This window comes from Theropithecus gelada, chromosome 11 (assembly GCF_003255815.1).
Source record: "Theropithecus gelada isolate Dixy chromosome 11, Tgel_1.0, whole genome shotgun sequence".
NCBI lineage: Eukaryota > Metazoa > Chordata > Mammalia > Primates > Cercopithecidae > Theropithecus > Theropithecus gelada.
Genome location: NC_037679.1, coordinates 23,760,023 through 23,772,560, shown reverse-complemented (window position 1 = coordinate 23,772,560; position 12,538 = coordinate 23,760,023). Strand labels below are relative to the sequence as shown.

The 12,538-nt window shown below is 43.3% G+C and overlaps 1 protein-coding gene across 1 annotated transcript in view; it reads right to left on the bottom strand.

The window, feature by feature from the left end:
* The window catches only part of TBC1D30 (TBC1 domain family member 30), a 110,989-nt gene extending 104,560 nt beyond the window's left edge, over positions 1-6,429 (bottom strand). Inside the window, exon 1 of the mRNA XM_025402384.1 lies at positions 5,952-6,429. Coding sequence (XP_025258169.1) covers positions 5,952-6,429 — 478 coding nt within the window. The remainder of the gene's footprint in view (positions 1-5,951) is intronic.
* Between the last annotated feature and the right edge of the window lie 6,109 nt (positions 6,430-12,538).

Genomic DNA, 12,538 nt, shown 5'->3' with positions numbered 1-12,538 from the left:
TACTTTCACTGGATGGGTAGAGGCCTTTCCCACAGGGTCTGAGAAGGCCACCGCAGTCATTTCTTCCCTTCTGTCAGACATAATTCCTTGGTTTGGCCTTCCCACCTCTATACAGTCTGATAACAGAACAGCCTTTACTAGTCAAATCACCCAAGAAGTTTCTCAGGCTCTTGGTATTCAGTGAAACCTTTATATCCTTCACCATCCTCAATCTTCAGGAAAGGTAGAATGGACTAACGGTCTTTTAAAAATACACCTCACCAAGCTCAGTCACCAACTTTAAAAGGACTAGACAATACTTTTACTACTTTCCTTTCTCAGAATTCAGGCCTGTCCTCGGAATGCTACAGCCCATTTGAGCTCCTGTGTGGACACTCCTTTTTATTAAGTCCCAGTCTCATTCCAGACACCAGACCAACTTGGACTGCACCCCAAAAAACTTGTCATTCCTACTGTCTTCTGTCTAGTCATACTCCTATTCACCGTTCTCACTCATAAATGCCCTGCTCGTGTTTACACTGCTAGTTTACACTGTTTCTCCAAGCCATCACAGCTGATATCTCCTGGTGCTATCCCAAACCGCCACTCTAAATTCCCTCTTAAAGTAAATAAATAATCTTTGCTAGCAAGGCTATGCTGAGACTCCTTAGGCACTCTCTAATTAGATGTCCTAGGTCCTCCCAATTCTTAGTCCTTTAATACCTGTTTTCTCTCCTCCTCTTATTCAGACTTTGCGTCTTCCATTTAGTTTTTCAATTCATACAAAACCACATCCAGACCATCACCAACCGTTCTATACGACAAATGCTTCTTCTAACAACCCCACAATATCACCCCCTACCACAAAATCTTCCTTTAGCTTAATCTCTCCCACTCTAGGTTCCCACGCCGCCCCTAATCCCGCTTGAAGCAGCCCTGAGAAACATCGCCTATTCTCTCTCCATACCACCCCCCCAAAATTTTCGCTGCCCCAACACTTCACACTATTTTCTTTTATTTTTCTTATTAATGTAAGAAGGCAGGAATGTCAGGCCTCTGAGCCCAAGCCAAGCCATCGCATCCCGTGACTCACACATATACGTAACTGAAGAACCACAAAAGAAGTGCAAATGCCCTGCCTCGCCTTAACCCATGACATTCCACCACAAAAGAAGTGAAAATGGCAGGTCCTTGCCTTAAGCGATGACATTATCTTGTGACATTCCTTTTCCGGGCTCATCCTGGCTCAAAAACTCCCCCACTGAGCACCTTGTGACCCCTACTCCTGCCCGCCAGAGAACAACCCCCGTTTGACTGTAATTTTCCTTTACCTACCCAAATCCTATAAAACGGCCCCACCTTTATCTCCCTTCGCTGACTCTCTTTTCGGACTCAGCCCGCCTGCACCCAGGTGAAATAAACAGCTATGTCGCTCACACAAAGCCTGTTTGGTGGTCTCTTCACACGGACACGTATGACACCAGCTACTCGGGAGGCTGAGGCAGGAGAATTGCTTGAACCCAGGAGGAGGAGGTTGCAGTGAGCCGAGATCACGCCATTGCACTCCAGCCTCGGCAACAAGAGTGAAACTCCATCTCAAAAAAGTCTTTAAAGTACTCATCTATGTATATAAATGATGAGCTAAAAGTAAATAATTTTACCACATTTTGTAAAGTAGATGAATGTGGCAATACTGGTTTTGTTTTAAATATCCAGTCTTCCAATAGCCTAAAAACATTTCGTCTTAGAGGTACAATATTTCATCTTAGAGCCTCAGCAATTTTTCAGATACGGTAGAAAATAAATTTCCTTTAAACAGATAAATTATAATAATTCTACATTCATAAAATTAATATTCCCAACAGCAGCGTTTTTTTTACTTTATTTTAAGTTCCAGGATACATGTGCAGAGTGTGCAGGTTTGTTACATAGGTATACGCGTGCCATGGTGGTTTGCTGCACCCATTAACCCATCATCTAGGTTTTAAGCCCCGCATGCATTAGGTGTTTGTCCTAATGCTCTCCTTCCCCTTAACAGCAGTTTTTCTACAGGTAAAAACAAATTTGGGAACCAGAATTGTCTACTGTCTTTATATAAATGATCATTACAATGTGGGAGGAGGTTTCTTTTGGTCACATTTGATATCATTAGTCACTAGAGCAAGATCTGGTAGGCAGGTGAAGTCTCCCACTCAACTTAACCTTAGCTAGCCCCTCATTAGAGGTTCTCTGTGGGGTTTGGATCTACTCGTTTTTAAAGGGATTTGGAGAAACTAAAGAGAATCAGAAGGGAAGAAAAGAAATGCTCAAAAGTAGAAATGTACTCTAGAAGTCAAAGTCAACTTTTGGGGTCTGTAACAAAGAAATGCAGGGCTCTCAAACCTGACCTCACCATGGAAAATGCATTTGGCCTTGAGTTAAAAAGGATTGCTTTTGGATCAGCCAACTCTGAGTGATTTTAGGCAAGGAAGTGTGCTCCAAGTCTCAAATTATGCCTAGCATAAAGATTATGCTGAGAAACAAATGGGAATGGTCTTTATAAACACTAATATAAATAACGCTTTAAGTAAGAATAAGGAATGACCATAAAGAAGAAGGCAAAGGCTAGTTCTTCCTCTCCCCCTAATTTTAAACATAGTAGGAAATAATGAAAAGAGAACATTTGCCGGGCGCGGTGGCTCACGCTTGTAATCCCAGCACTTTGGGAGGCCGAGGCAGGTGTATCACCTGAGGTCGGGAGTTCAAGACCAGCCTGACCAACATGGAGAAACCCTGTCTCTACTAAAAATACAAAATTAGCCGGGGTGGTGGCACATGCCTGTAATCCCAGCTACTCAGGAGGCTGAGGCAGGAGAATCGCTTGAACCCGGGAGGCGGAGGTTGCGGTGAGCCGAGATTGCGCCATTGCACTCCAGCCTGGGCAAAAAGAGCGAAACTCTCTCTCAAAAAAAAAAAAAAAAGAAAGAAAGAAAAGAGAACATTTAAGTTAAATGAAAATATGACTAAATATGAGAAAAAGCCTACAAGAGGCGACCAGAGGCTCTTCATTCTTAGATGCCTTCAGATAGAAGAAATATTTTTCTTCGAATATTTCAATATTTTGGGCCGGGCACAGTGGCTCACGCCTGTAATCCCAGCACTTCGGAGGGCCGAGGCAGGCAGATCCCCTGAGGTCAGGAGTTTGAGACCAGCCTCACCAACATAGTGAAACCCCGTCTCTACTAAAAATACAAAATTAGCCAGGCATGGTGGCACATGCCTGTAATCCCAGGTACTTGGGAGGCTGAGGCACGAGCATCACTTGAAACCAGGAGAAAGTTGCAGTGAGCCAAGATCTTGCCATTGCACTCCAGCCTGGACAACAAGAGCAAAACTCTGTCAAAACAAAAACAAAACAAAACAAAAAAACAAAGAACCAAATCAATATTTTCCTTCTAGAAATAAAAGTGGTAGGAATATAATCACAAAACATTTAAATTATACTTTTCCTCTAAAAAAGGGTTCTTACATTATCTCATTTCCAGTGATCCCTAAGGTGCCTACAACTCCAATTCTCTGAATTACATTTATTGTTCAATATGGGAAAATTTTTCCAGAGATGAGGGTGAAAATGTATTTTATAGCAATATCTGCTGATATAGAAGCCTCCTGGGGATGAAAACAGGTCTCTTTCATCTTTGAATGCTCCATGGCATCAGCCACAGCCTCTTACACGGTGTTAACAGGAAAAATAAAGACATTGTCAACTCACAGCCTGTGCTCAGTGTCCTAAGGAATTCCAGGGTATATGATAAAAAGTTGTATCTAACACCTGTTGAGCACGTCACACACTCTAACTTATGTAATTCTCACCACAGCCCTCTGAGGTATTATTATTATCCCTATTTATAAGAAAAATGAGACACAGAGAGGTTAAATAGCTTGTCCAAGGTCACACAGCTGGTAAGGAACTGTGGCCGGATATCAACCCAGGAGTCTGACTCCAAAATTCATCCCCTTAACCATGGAAATACTGAAGAGAGTCCAGATGGCCTGAGAAACCATTCTGGTGCCTCACCTAAAGGACCTACACATGTTAAATATATAGCTAAATAAGTGCTACAGCAAAATCCCTAGCAGTGACAGGAGACAATACACAGGCTATCAGTATTGTATGAGATTCTTACTGAATGCAGAGTAGTTATATTGAGGGGAATATTTTTTGAACCTGAGAAAAAGATCAAATAACCTAAAAAGCAGCATTGTTTACGCAGACAGCTGTATCATCACCTGATACTTTAATCTTAGCACACGAATGATGTTATCAATAAAGGGGAGAGGGAGTGTGTGTGTGTATGTGTGCACAGGTAAGCACGCGTATGTGTATATAGGACTATTATGATACGGCATTTTGTTTATCTTAATAGGGTTAACTACAAGGGAAGAAAGGTTTAACAGGCAACTAGCCATGCAATAAGACTGAAACAGGCAAAACGAACTATTATAGGGCTTGTGGATGATTAGTTGTGTGGCCATTCATACGAAATCCACTTGCATAGTTAACTGTACCGTTACTACTTCTTTAAACTTTAGCTTGCCAATTTTCCTCTTCAAAAAGGAAATTACTAATTCCCAGAATTCCCTCGGTGATGAAAAATGTAAAATCTTGTAAAAAGATAAATCATAATTCTTCAAAACTGATTCTGTTGGAGTCTGAAAGAACTATTGCCCTATGGGACTTGTGGCATACACAGACACTCTGAGAACAACCAAATAATTCTATAAAATGAAATGGCACAGCTACAGCTAAAGTCCCAGGCAGGGGGAGGAACCTGGAAGCCATTTGTAACAATCAGCTGGGGAAAAAAAAAAAAAAAAAATCTTCACTAGGAAGTCAAAAGAGGAAGCTAAAAGCTGTTTACGTAGGTCTGAGAAAGCAGACAGATTTATTCTTTTCCTAGTTTTTTTTTGTTTTGTTTTGTTTTCAAATTTTACAGTGGGAGCTGGGAGACTGTCTTGTCTTCCTCCCCTGGTAACTTAGCACAAGGACGTTACTGTCAAGAAATGTTATGGTGGCTCGACATCTGTTTTCCATACCTCACCTCATTTTGTAAGTGGAGGTGTTGATATTTCTATACAAAAAAACACACCTGTAATAACTGTGTTGCTGCCTGAAAGGCAAGCTATTATGACCAGATGAAAAAAAAAAAGTGTGACTCGACACGAAGGCACGAGCATCAGAGTCTCATAACAGAAGAAACACCAAATTAGCCTCTCTCCTGAAAGCCAAGGCCATTTTCTCAGGCCGACCTCTCCATGCCAACTGAAGGTTACCAGCAGTTAAATTCTGTAATAAACCTCAACACTCTAGGGCCCTCCACTAACCTGCCACCGAGAAGGAAAAAAAGAAAACAAACAAACAAAAATCCTAGTGAGCTGCCTGGAACCGTACGTTCTGGCAGAAATAGAATTCACACGCTCTGCTTCGAAACCGCATTATCGAATTATTCTGCCTCACTAGTTAAACACTATCTAAGTGGTGTGACCAGGGAAGGCGGACTTAAAAAAAAAAAAAAAAAGAAAGGAAAGAACAGCCCTAGGACTCGGCTCGATTCTGGCAGCGCCCTCTAGGTAGGTCGGGTATACGTATCAGAACCTCCAACCCTGTCCTAACAGCTGTTCAGGTGAAATTAGAATCTGGGCTGCCTCTCCCCTGGGGCCTCCGCGAACACACGGGGAGAGGGGAGATGGGAGGAGGGAAAAGCGGGGAAACTGCCCACTCCATCAACTGATGCTTGATTCAATTACTCCGGAGAACTTAAGAACTAAATGTGGACATAAATCTGTGCCACGGTGGGTACCAGCGTCAGATCCAAAGAGACAGTATCTGAGCGCTCTGCCGAGCAGCCCAGGTGCGCGCTGGAGCGCGGGCAGAGGGCGAGGACAGTCCGGCTCCAGGAAGCCCCCCGCACCCCGCTGCGCCCGGCCCTCACCTTTCTGCCGCAGGTACAGCATCTGATGCCGCTGGCTAGGTCGCTCCTGCAGCTCCTGTAGCACGCGGGAGTCGCCGGCACCGCTGCGGCCGCCCAGCACCACGTCGGAGCCCGAGGCCTCGGTGGAGCTGTCGAGGCTGTCGCGGCGCCGCCGACGGCCCTCAGCCCCGCGGCCCCCGCCCGCCGCCTCCTCCTCCTCTGTGCAGCTGTACAGCTCGTTGAGCAGCCCGCTCACCAGGGACGCCGTGCGGCTAGTACGGACGCCGCGCGCTTCGCCGGGCTCCGTGTCCTCGTCGCCGTCCCACGAGTCCCGGGAGCCCCGCGGCGGCTCCGCCGCTCCCCGGAGGGGCGGGGCTGGGGGCGCTGCAGGAATCGCTTCTTCCTCTTGGCTCTCCAGCCTCGCCTCGCCACCGCCGCCGTGGAATTCCAGCTCCGTCCGGAGCCCCGGGCGGCCCCCGCCAGTGGGAAGGACGTCCATGGTCCCCGAGGCGCGGCCACCCGGCTCCCGCTGCTCCTCCCGCCTCGCGGCGCCGGCCAGTTCCGGGAGGAGGCGCGGCCTCGTCCTCGCCAGGGGTGCCCTCCCGGGCGCGGCGCCAGCGGGCTCTGGATCCCCGAGGTGCCCGGGCGTCCCCAGAGCCCGCACCTGAACCCCTCCCCTCCGCTTCGGACTGGACGAGGAGACGGCCACGCCACTGAGCTACCTGGAGCCACCTGCTGCCGGGGCCCGGCCTCTACCCAGAGCGCTCTCCGGTGCGCGAGAAGGCGCAGGACGTGGCCAGAACGCCGTCGAGAAGCAGCCAGCAGCCCGAAGGGGGAGGGCGCAGCAGCCGCCGCCACCTTCACTTTTAATTAAGCACGTGATTTAACTCAAAAAGAGGGTGACTCTTGCCTCTTATTCAGCCGCCAGCTAGAAATAATGCCCGGGAGGGTTCTAAACGCCCATCAATAGGCCCAGGCCAGGAGCTCTCCTTCTTGACATACTTGGAACACAATACCAGCCCTTCTCACTTTCCCACCTGATCTGAGCGCCTTCAAAAGCCTTCTTAGTTTAGTCTCTGACAATAAGCTTTCTAAAACTCTCAACACCTGGCAAATATTTAGGACTTAATAACGCTGTGAACTTATTTCCTCCAGTGAAAAACAAAGCACTGGATTAAAATCAACGAATTCCCTGATACAAGATGTAACCAGAGTGAGTGTTTAATAAATGTTCTTGAGATGACCGAACTAATACGTTAATTGAGCTAGTTTTGATGATGGTAGAATCAAAAATTTACAAGAGACCATAAGAGATGTATCTTACACCAGACCTCAATAGAACTTGGAGCTGCCGCTCCACTGTAGATATTTTTGTGAAGTTAATAATTGGCAACATGTTTCAGCGCTTTTTGTATGTCAGGCACTGTTCTTAGAGATTTGCATGAATTATCCCACTTAATCCTCACTTTAACCCAATAAAGCAGACAAGTGTGGTTTTATTCTCACTTTTCAGCTGAGGGAGCTTAGGCACAGAGGCTAAATAACGTGTCCATTCACAAAGAATAAAGTGAACTTTTCATAAAGTGTCTGGCTTTCATGATGGATGAATATATATTAGTGAAACGCTATTAAATACTTGACCACACTTCCAAAAGGAGTAACAACACACCTGGTGAACAACAGCGGTGTTTCGTGTTTGTTTAGTACAGTTTTGTTTTCCAAGGCACTTTCATAATAGAGCCTGACCCTACAGGTAGAAATCTGGTGTACCTTGACACCAGCACAGCAATAAAAGGGCCCTTTTTGAAACTGGAGTTAATATGAGATAAGCAGAAGTTGTACTTTTCACTTAGGTATTCAGAATTTTAAATTATACTGGAAATATTATTTTATGATTTTATAACTATATTAATGACTATTGTTACCATTTAGTGTTTAAATGTATGAAATGAGAGTAGAATTTATTATTATATTGTTGTTGTTTTGTTTTTTGAGGTCTTTTTCCCTATTGTCCCTGGCATTCAATGAATTCTGAGTCCTCCTTCATATGCCAAACTTTGCAACAAGCAGGAGTTTCAGAGGAGTAAACACTGAAATTGGATCTCTTTTTTTAGTTGGCTTCCCAGCCCTTTTTATCTCTGCCCCCTAAGAAGAGATGTGATTAACTATTAGTCTTCAGCACTATTCTCATTTAGGGAATCTCTATCAGGAATTATAGATAAAGAAACTCAAGGTGAGCTGAAGGGAAAAAAGAGACCAAGAAAACAATAGGTTATTGACATTCAACATTTCTAAATTAATAAGTACTTCAAAATTGTTTCCCATTCCCCATCATTACCAAATCTAAAGAGAGGAAAATGGCAAACTAAAAACTAACAAGGAAAGCACAGTTAAGATCATTGTACTTATTGGAATGATCTTCCCCTAGATATTGGCACGACTTTCCTCTCACCAGAGTCTCGTCTCTGCTTAAATGTTTTCTCTGTGAGCCAGGCATGGTGGCTCATGCCTGTAATCCCAGCACTTTGGGAGGCTGAGGTGGGCAGATCACGAGGTCAAGAGATCGAGACCATCCTGGCCAACATGGTGGAATCTTGACTCTACTAAAAATACAAAAATTAGCTGGACGTGATGGCCCGCACCTGAGAATCACTTGAACCCAGGAGACGGAGGTTGCAGTGAGCCGAGATCACACCACTGCACTCCAGCCTGGGTGACAGAGCGAGACTCTGTCTAAAAAAAAAAAAAAAAAAAAGTCTTCTCTGTGAATCCCTCCATGACCACCCTATTTGACATTGCAGCTCCCCATCCCCCAGCTTTTCCTTAGTTCTCTTCTTTGTTCTTTTTTTCCATAATACCCTCTTACAACATACTACAGTATATAATCTGATTTATTCTGTTATCTGTCTTTTGCCACTAAAATGTAAGCTTCTGAGCGCAGGAATTTTGTCTATTTTGTTCATTGATATATGCCCATGATGTAGAACAATCCCTGGCACATTGTAACTGCTCAATAAATATTTGTTTAATTAACTAATTGAATGAATACCATGAAAACCAGAGAAAAAAACAACCAATTACCTACTTTCCTAAGAAAAGTTAACTTTAGTAAATATAATCCTAGAAGTGGTATTGGCAAAGGACAGCTGCTTTTCTCACCCTACATTACGGCCACCAGGAGACTGGCAGGCCCCACACAAGTTCCCTGAAGCTCTGGATATAAGAGAGAACCACTGATGGCTGGGTGCAGTGGCTCACATATGTAATACCAGTACTTCGGGAGGCCAAAGCAGGCAGATCTCTCAAGACCAGGAGTTTCAGAACAGCCTGGCCAACAGGGCGAAACCCCATCTCTACTTTAAAAATACAAAAATTAGCCGGGTGTGGTGGCACACACCTGTAATCCCAGCAAGTTGAAAGGATGAGGCATGAGAATCACTTGAACCTGGAAGGCAGAGGTTGCAGGGAGCTGAGACTGCACCACTGCACTCCAGCCTGGGCAACAGAGCAAGACTCTTTTCTGGTACCACATGAATTTTAAAATAGTTTTTTCTAGTTATGTGGAGAATATCAATGATAGTTAAATGGGAATAGCACTGAATTTATAAATTGCTTTGGGCAGTATAGCCAATTTAATGATATTGATTCTTCCATGAGCCTGGAATGTTTTTCCATTTGTTTGTGTCATCTCTGATTTCTTTGAGTAGTGGTTTGTAATTTTCCTTGTAGAGATGTTCTACCTCCCTAGTTAGCTGTATTACTGGGTATTTTATTCTTTTTGTAGCAATTGTGAATGGGAGCTCATTCCTGATTTGGCCCTTGGCATGACTGTTGTTGGTTTTTAGGAATGCTAGTGATTTTTGCACACTGATTTTGTATCTCGAGACTTTGCTGAAGTTGTTTATCAGCTTAAGAAGCTTTTGGGCTGAGATGATGGGGTTTTCTAGCTATAGGATCCATGTCATCTGCAAACATGGATTGTTTGACTTCCTCTCTTCCTATTTGAATGCCCTTTATTTCTTTCTCTTGCCTGATTGCCCTGGCCAGAACTTCCAATACTACGTTGAATAGCAGTGGGAGAGGGCATCCTTGTATTGTGCCTGCTTTCAAGGGGAATGCTTCCAACTTTTGCCCTTTCAGTATGATGTTAGCGGTGGGTTTGTTATATATGGCTCTTACTTTTTTGAGATATGTTACTTCAATACCTAGTTTATTAAGAGTTTTTAACATGAATGGATGTTGAATTTTATCAAAAGCTTTTTCTGCATCTGTTGAGATAATCATGTGGTTTTTGCCTTTAGTTCTGTTTATGTGATGAATCACATTTATTGATTTGTGTCTGTTGAATTAACCTTGCATCCCAGGGACGAAGCCTGCTTGATCGTGGTGAATGAGTTTTTTGATATACTGCTGGATACAGTTTGCCAGTATTTTGTTGAGGATTTTTGCATCAATTTTCATCAAGGATATTGGCCTGAAGTTTTTTTGTAGTTGTTGTATCTCTGCCAGGTTTTGGTTTCAGGATGATGCTGGCCTCAGAGAATGAGCTAGGAAGGAGTCCCTTCTTTTCAATCTTTTGAAATAGTTTCAGTGGGAATGATATCAGCTCTTCTGTGTACATCTGCTAGAATTCAGCTGTGAATCCATCTGGTTCTGGGCTTTTTTTGGTTGTTAGGCTATTTATTACTGCCTCAATTTCAGAACTCATTATTGGTCTGTTCAGGGACTGAATTTCTTCCTGGCTCAGTCTTAAAAGGGTGTATGTGTCCATAAATTTATCCATTTCTTCTAGATTTTCTAGTTTATGTGTGTAGATGTATTCATACTGTTCTATGATGGTTGCTTGTATTTCTGTGGGTTCAGTGGTAGTATTCCCCTTATCATTTCTCATTGTGTTTATTTGAATCTTCTCTCTTTTCTTGTTTCTTAGTCTAATGGTCTATCTATTTTATTAATTTTTTTTTAAAAAAAAACCTACCTCCTGGATTCGCTTATCTTTTGAATGATTTTTCGTGTCTCTATCTCCTTCGTTCACCTCTGATTTTGGTTATTTGTTGTCTTCTGTTAGCTTTTGGATTTGTTTTCTCTTGCTTCTCTGTTTCTTTTAACTGTGATGCTAGGTTGTTAACTTGAGATCTTTCTAACTTTCTGATGAGGGTGTTTAGCTGTGTCCCAGAGATTCTGGTATGTTGTATCTTTGTTCTCTTTAATTTCAAAGAGCTTCTTGAGTTCTGCCTTAATTTCATTTATTTACTCAAAAGTCATTCAGGAGCAGGATTTCCATGTAATTGTACGGTTTTGAATGAATTTCCTAGTCTTGAGTTCTAATGTGATTGCACTGTGGTCTGAAAGATTGTTATGATTTCAGTTCTTTTGTATTTGCTGAGAAGTGTTTTACTTCTGATTATGTCATTGATTTTATAGTAAGTGCCATGTGGCAATGAGAACGATGTATTTTCTGTTGTTTTTGTGTGGAGAGTTCTGTAGATATCAATCACACCCATTTGATCCAGTGCTGAGTTCAGGTCATGAATATCTTTGTTATTTTTCTTTCTTGATGATCTGTCTAATATTGTCAGCAGGGTGTTAAAGTCTCTCACTATTGTGTGAAACTCTAAGTCTCTTTGAAGGTCTCTAAGAATGTGCTTTATGAATCTGTGTGTTCCTGTGTTGGGTGCATGTACATTTAGAATAGTTAGGTCTTCTTGTTGAATTGAACCCTTTACCATTATATAATGCCCCCTTTGTCTTTTTTTTATCTTTGTTGGCTTAAAGTTTGTTTTGTTAGAAACTAGGATTGCAACCCCTGCTTTTTTCTGTTTTCCATTTGCTTGGTAAATTTTCCTCCATCCCTTTATTTTGAGCCTATGTGCGTCATTACATGTGAGATGGGTCTCTTGAAGACAGCATACCAATAGGTTATGGTTCTTTATCCAGCTTGCCATTCTGTGTCTTTTAATTGGTCATTTAGCCCATTTACATTTAAGGTTATTATTGATATGTATAAATTTGATCCTGTCATGATGATGTTGTTAACTGGTTATTTTGCAGGCTTGTTTATGTGGTTGTTTTTTGAGATGGAGTCTCGCTCTGTCACCCAGGCTGGAGTGCAGTGGCGCGATCTCGGCTCACTGCAAGCTCTGCCTCCTGGGTGCATGCTATTCTCCTGCCTCAGCCTCCTGAGTAGCTGGGACTACAGGCACCCGCCACCACGCCTGGCTAATTTTTTGTATTTTTAGTGGAGACGGGGTTTCACTGTGGTCTCGATCTCCTGACCTTGTGATCCACCCACCTCGGCCTCCCAAAGTGCTGGGATTACAGGCGTGAGCCACTGTGCCCGGCTTATGTGGTTGTTTTATAGTGTCACTGCTTTGTGTACTGCAGTGTTTTGCAGTAGCTAGTAACAGTCTTCTCCTTCCATATATATATATAATTTTTTTTTTTTGAGACAGAGTCTCACTCTGTTGCCCAGGCTGGAGTGCAGTGGTGCAGTCTCAGCTCACTGCAACCTCTGCCTCCTGGGTTCAACCAATTCTCATGCCTCAGCCTCTGAGGTAGTTGGGATTACAGGTGTGCAACATAACACCCAGCTAATTTTTGTATTTTCA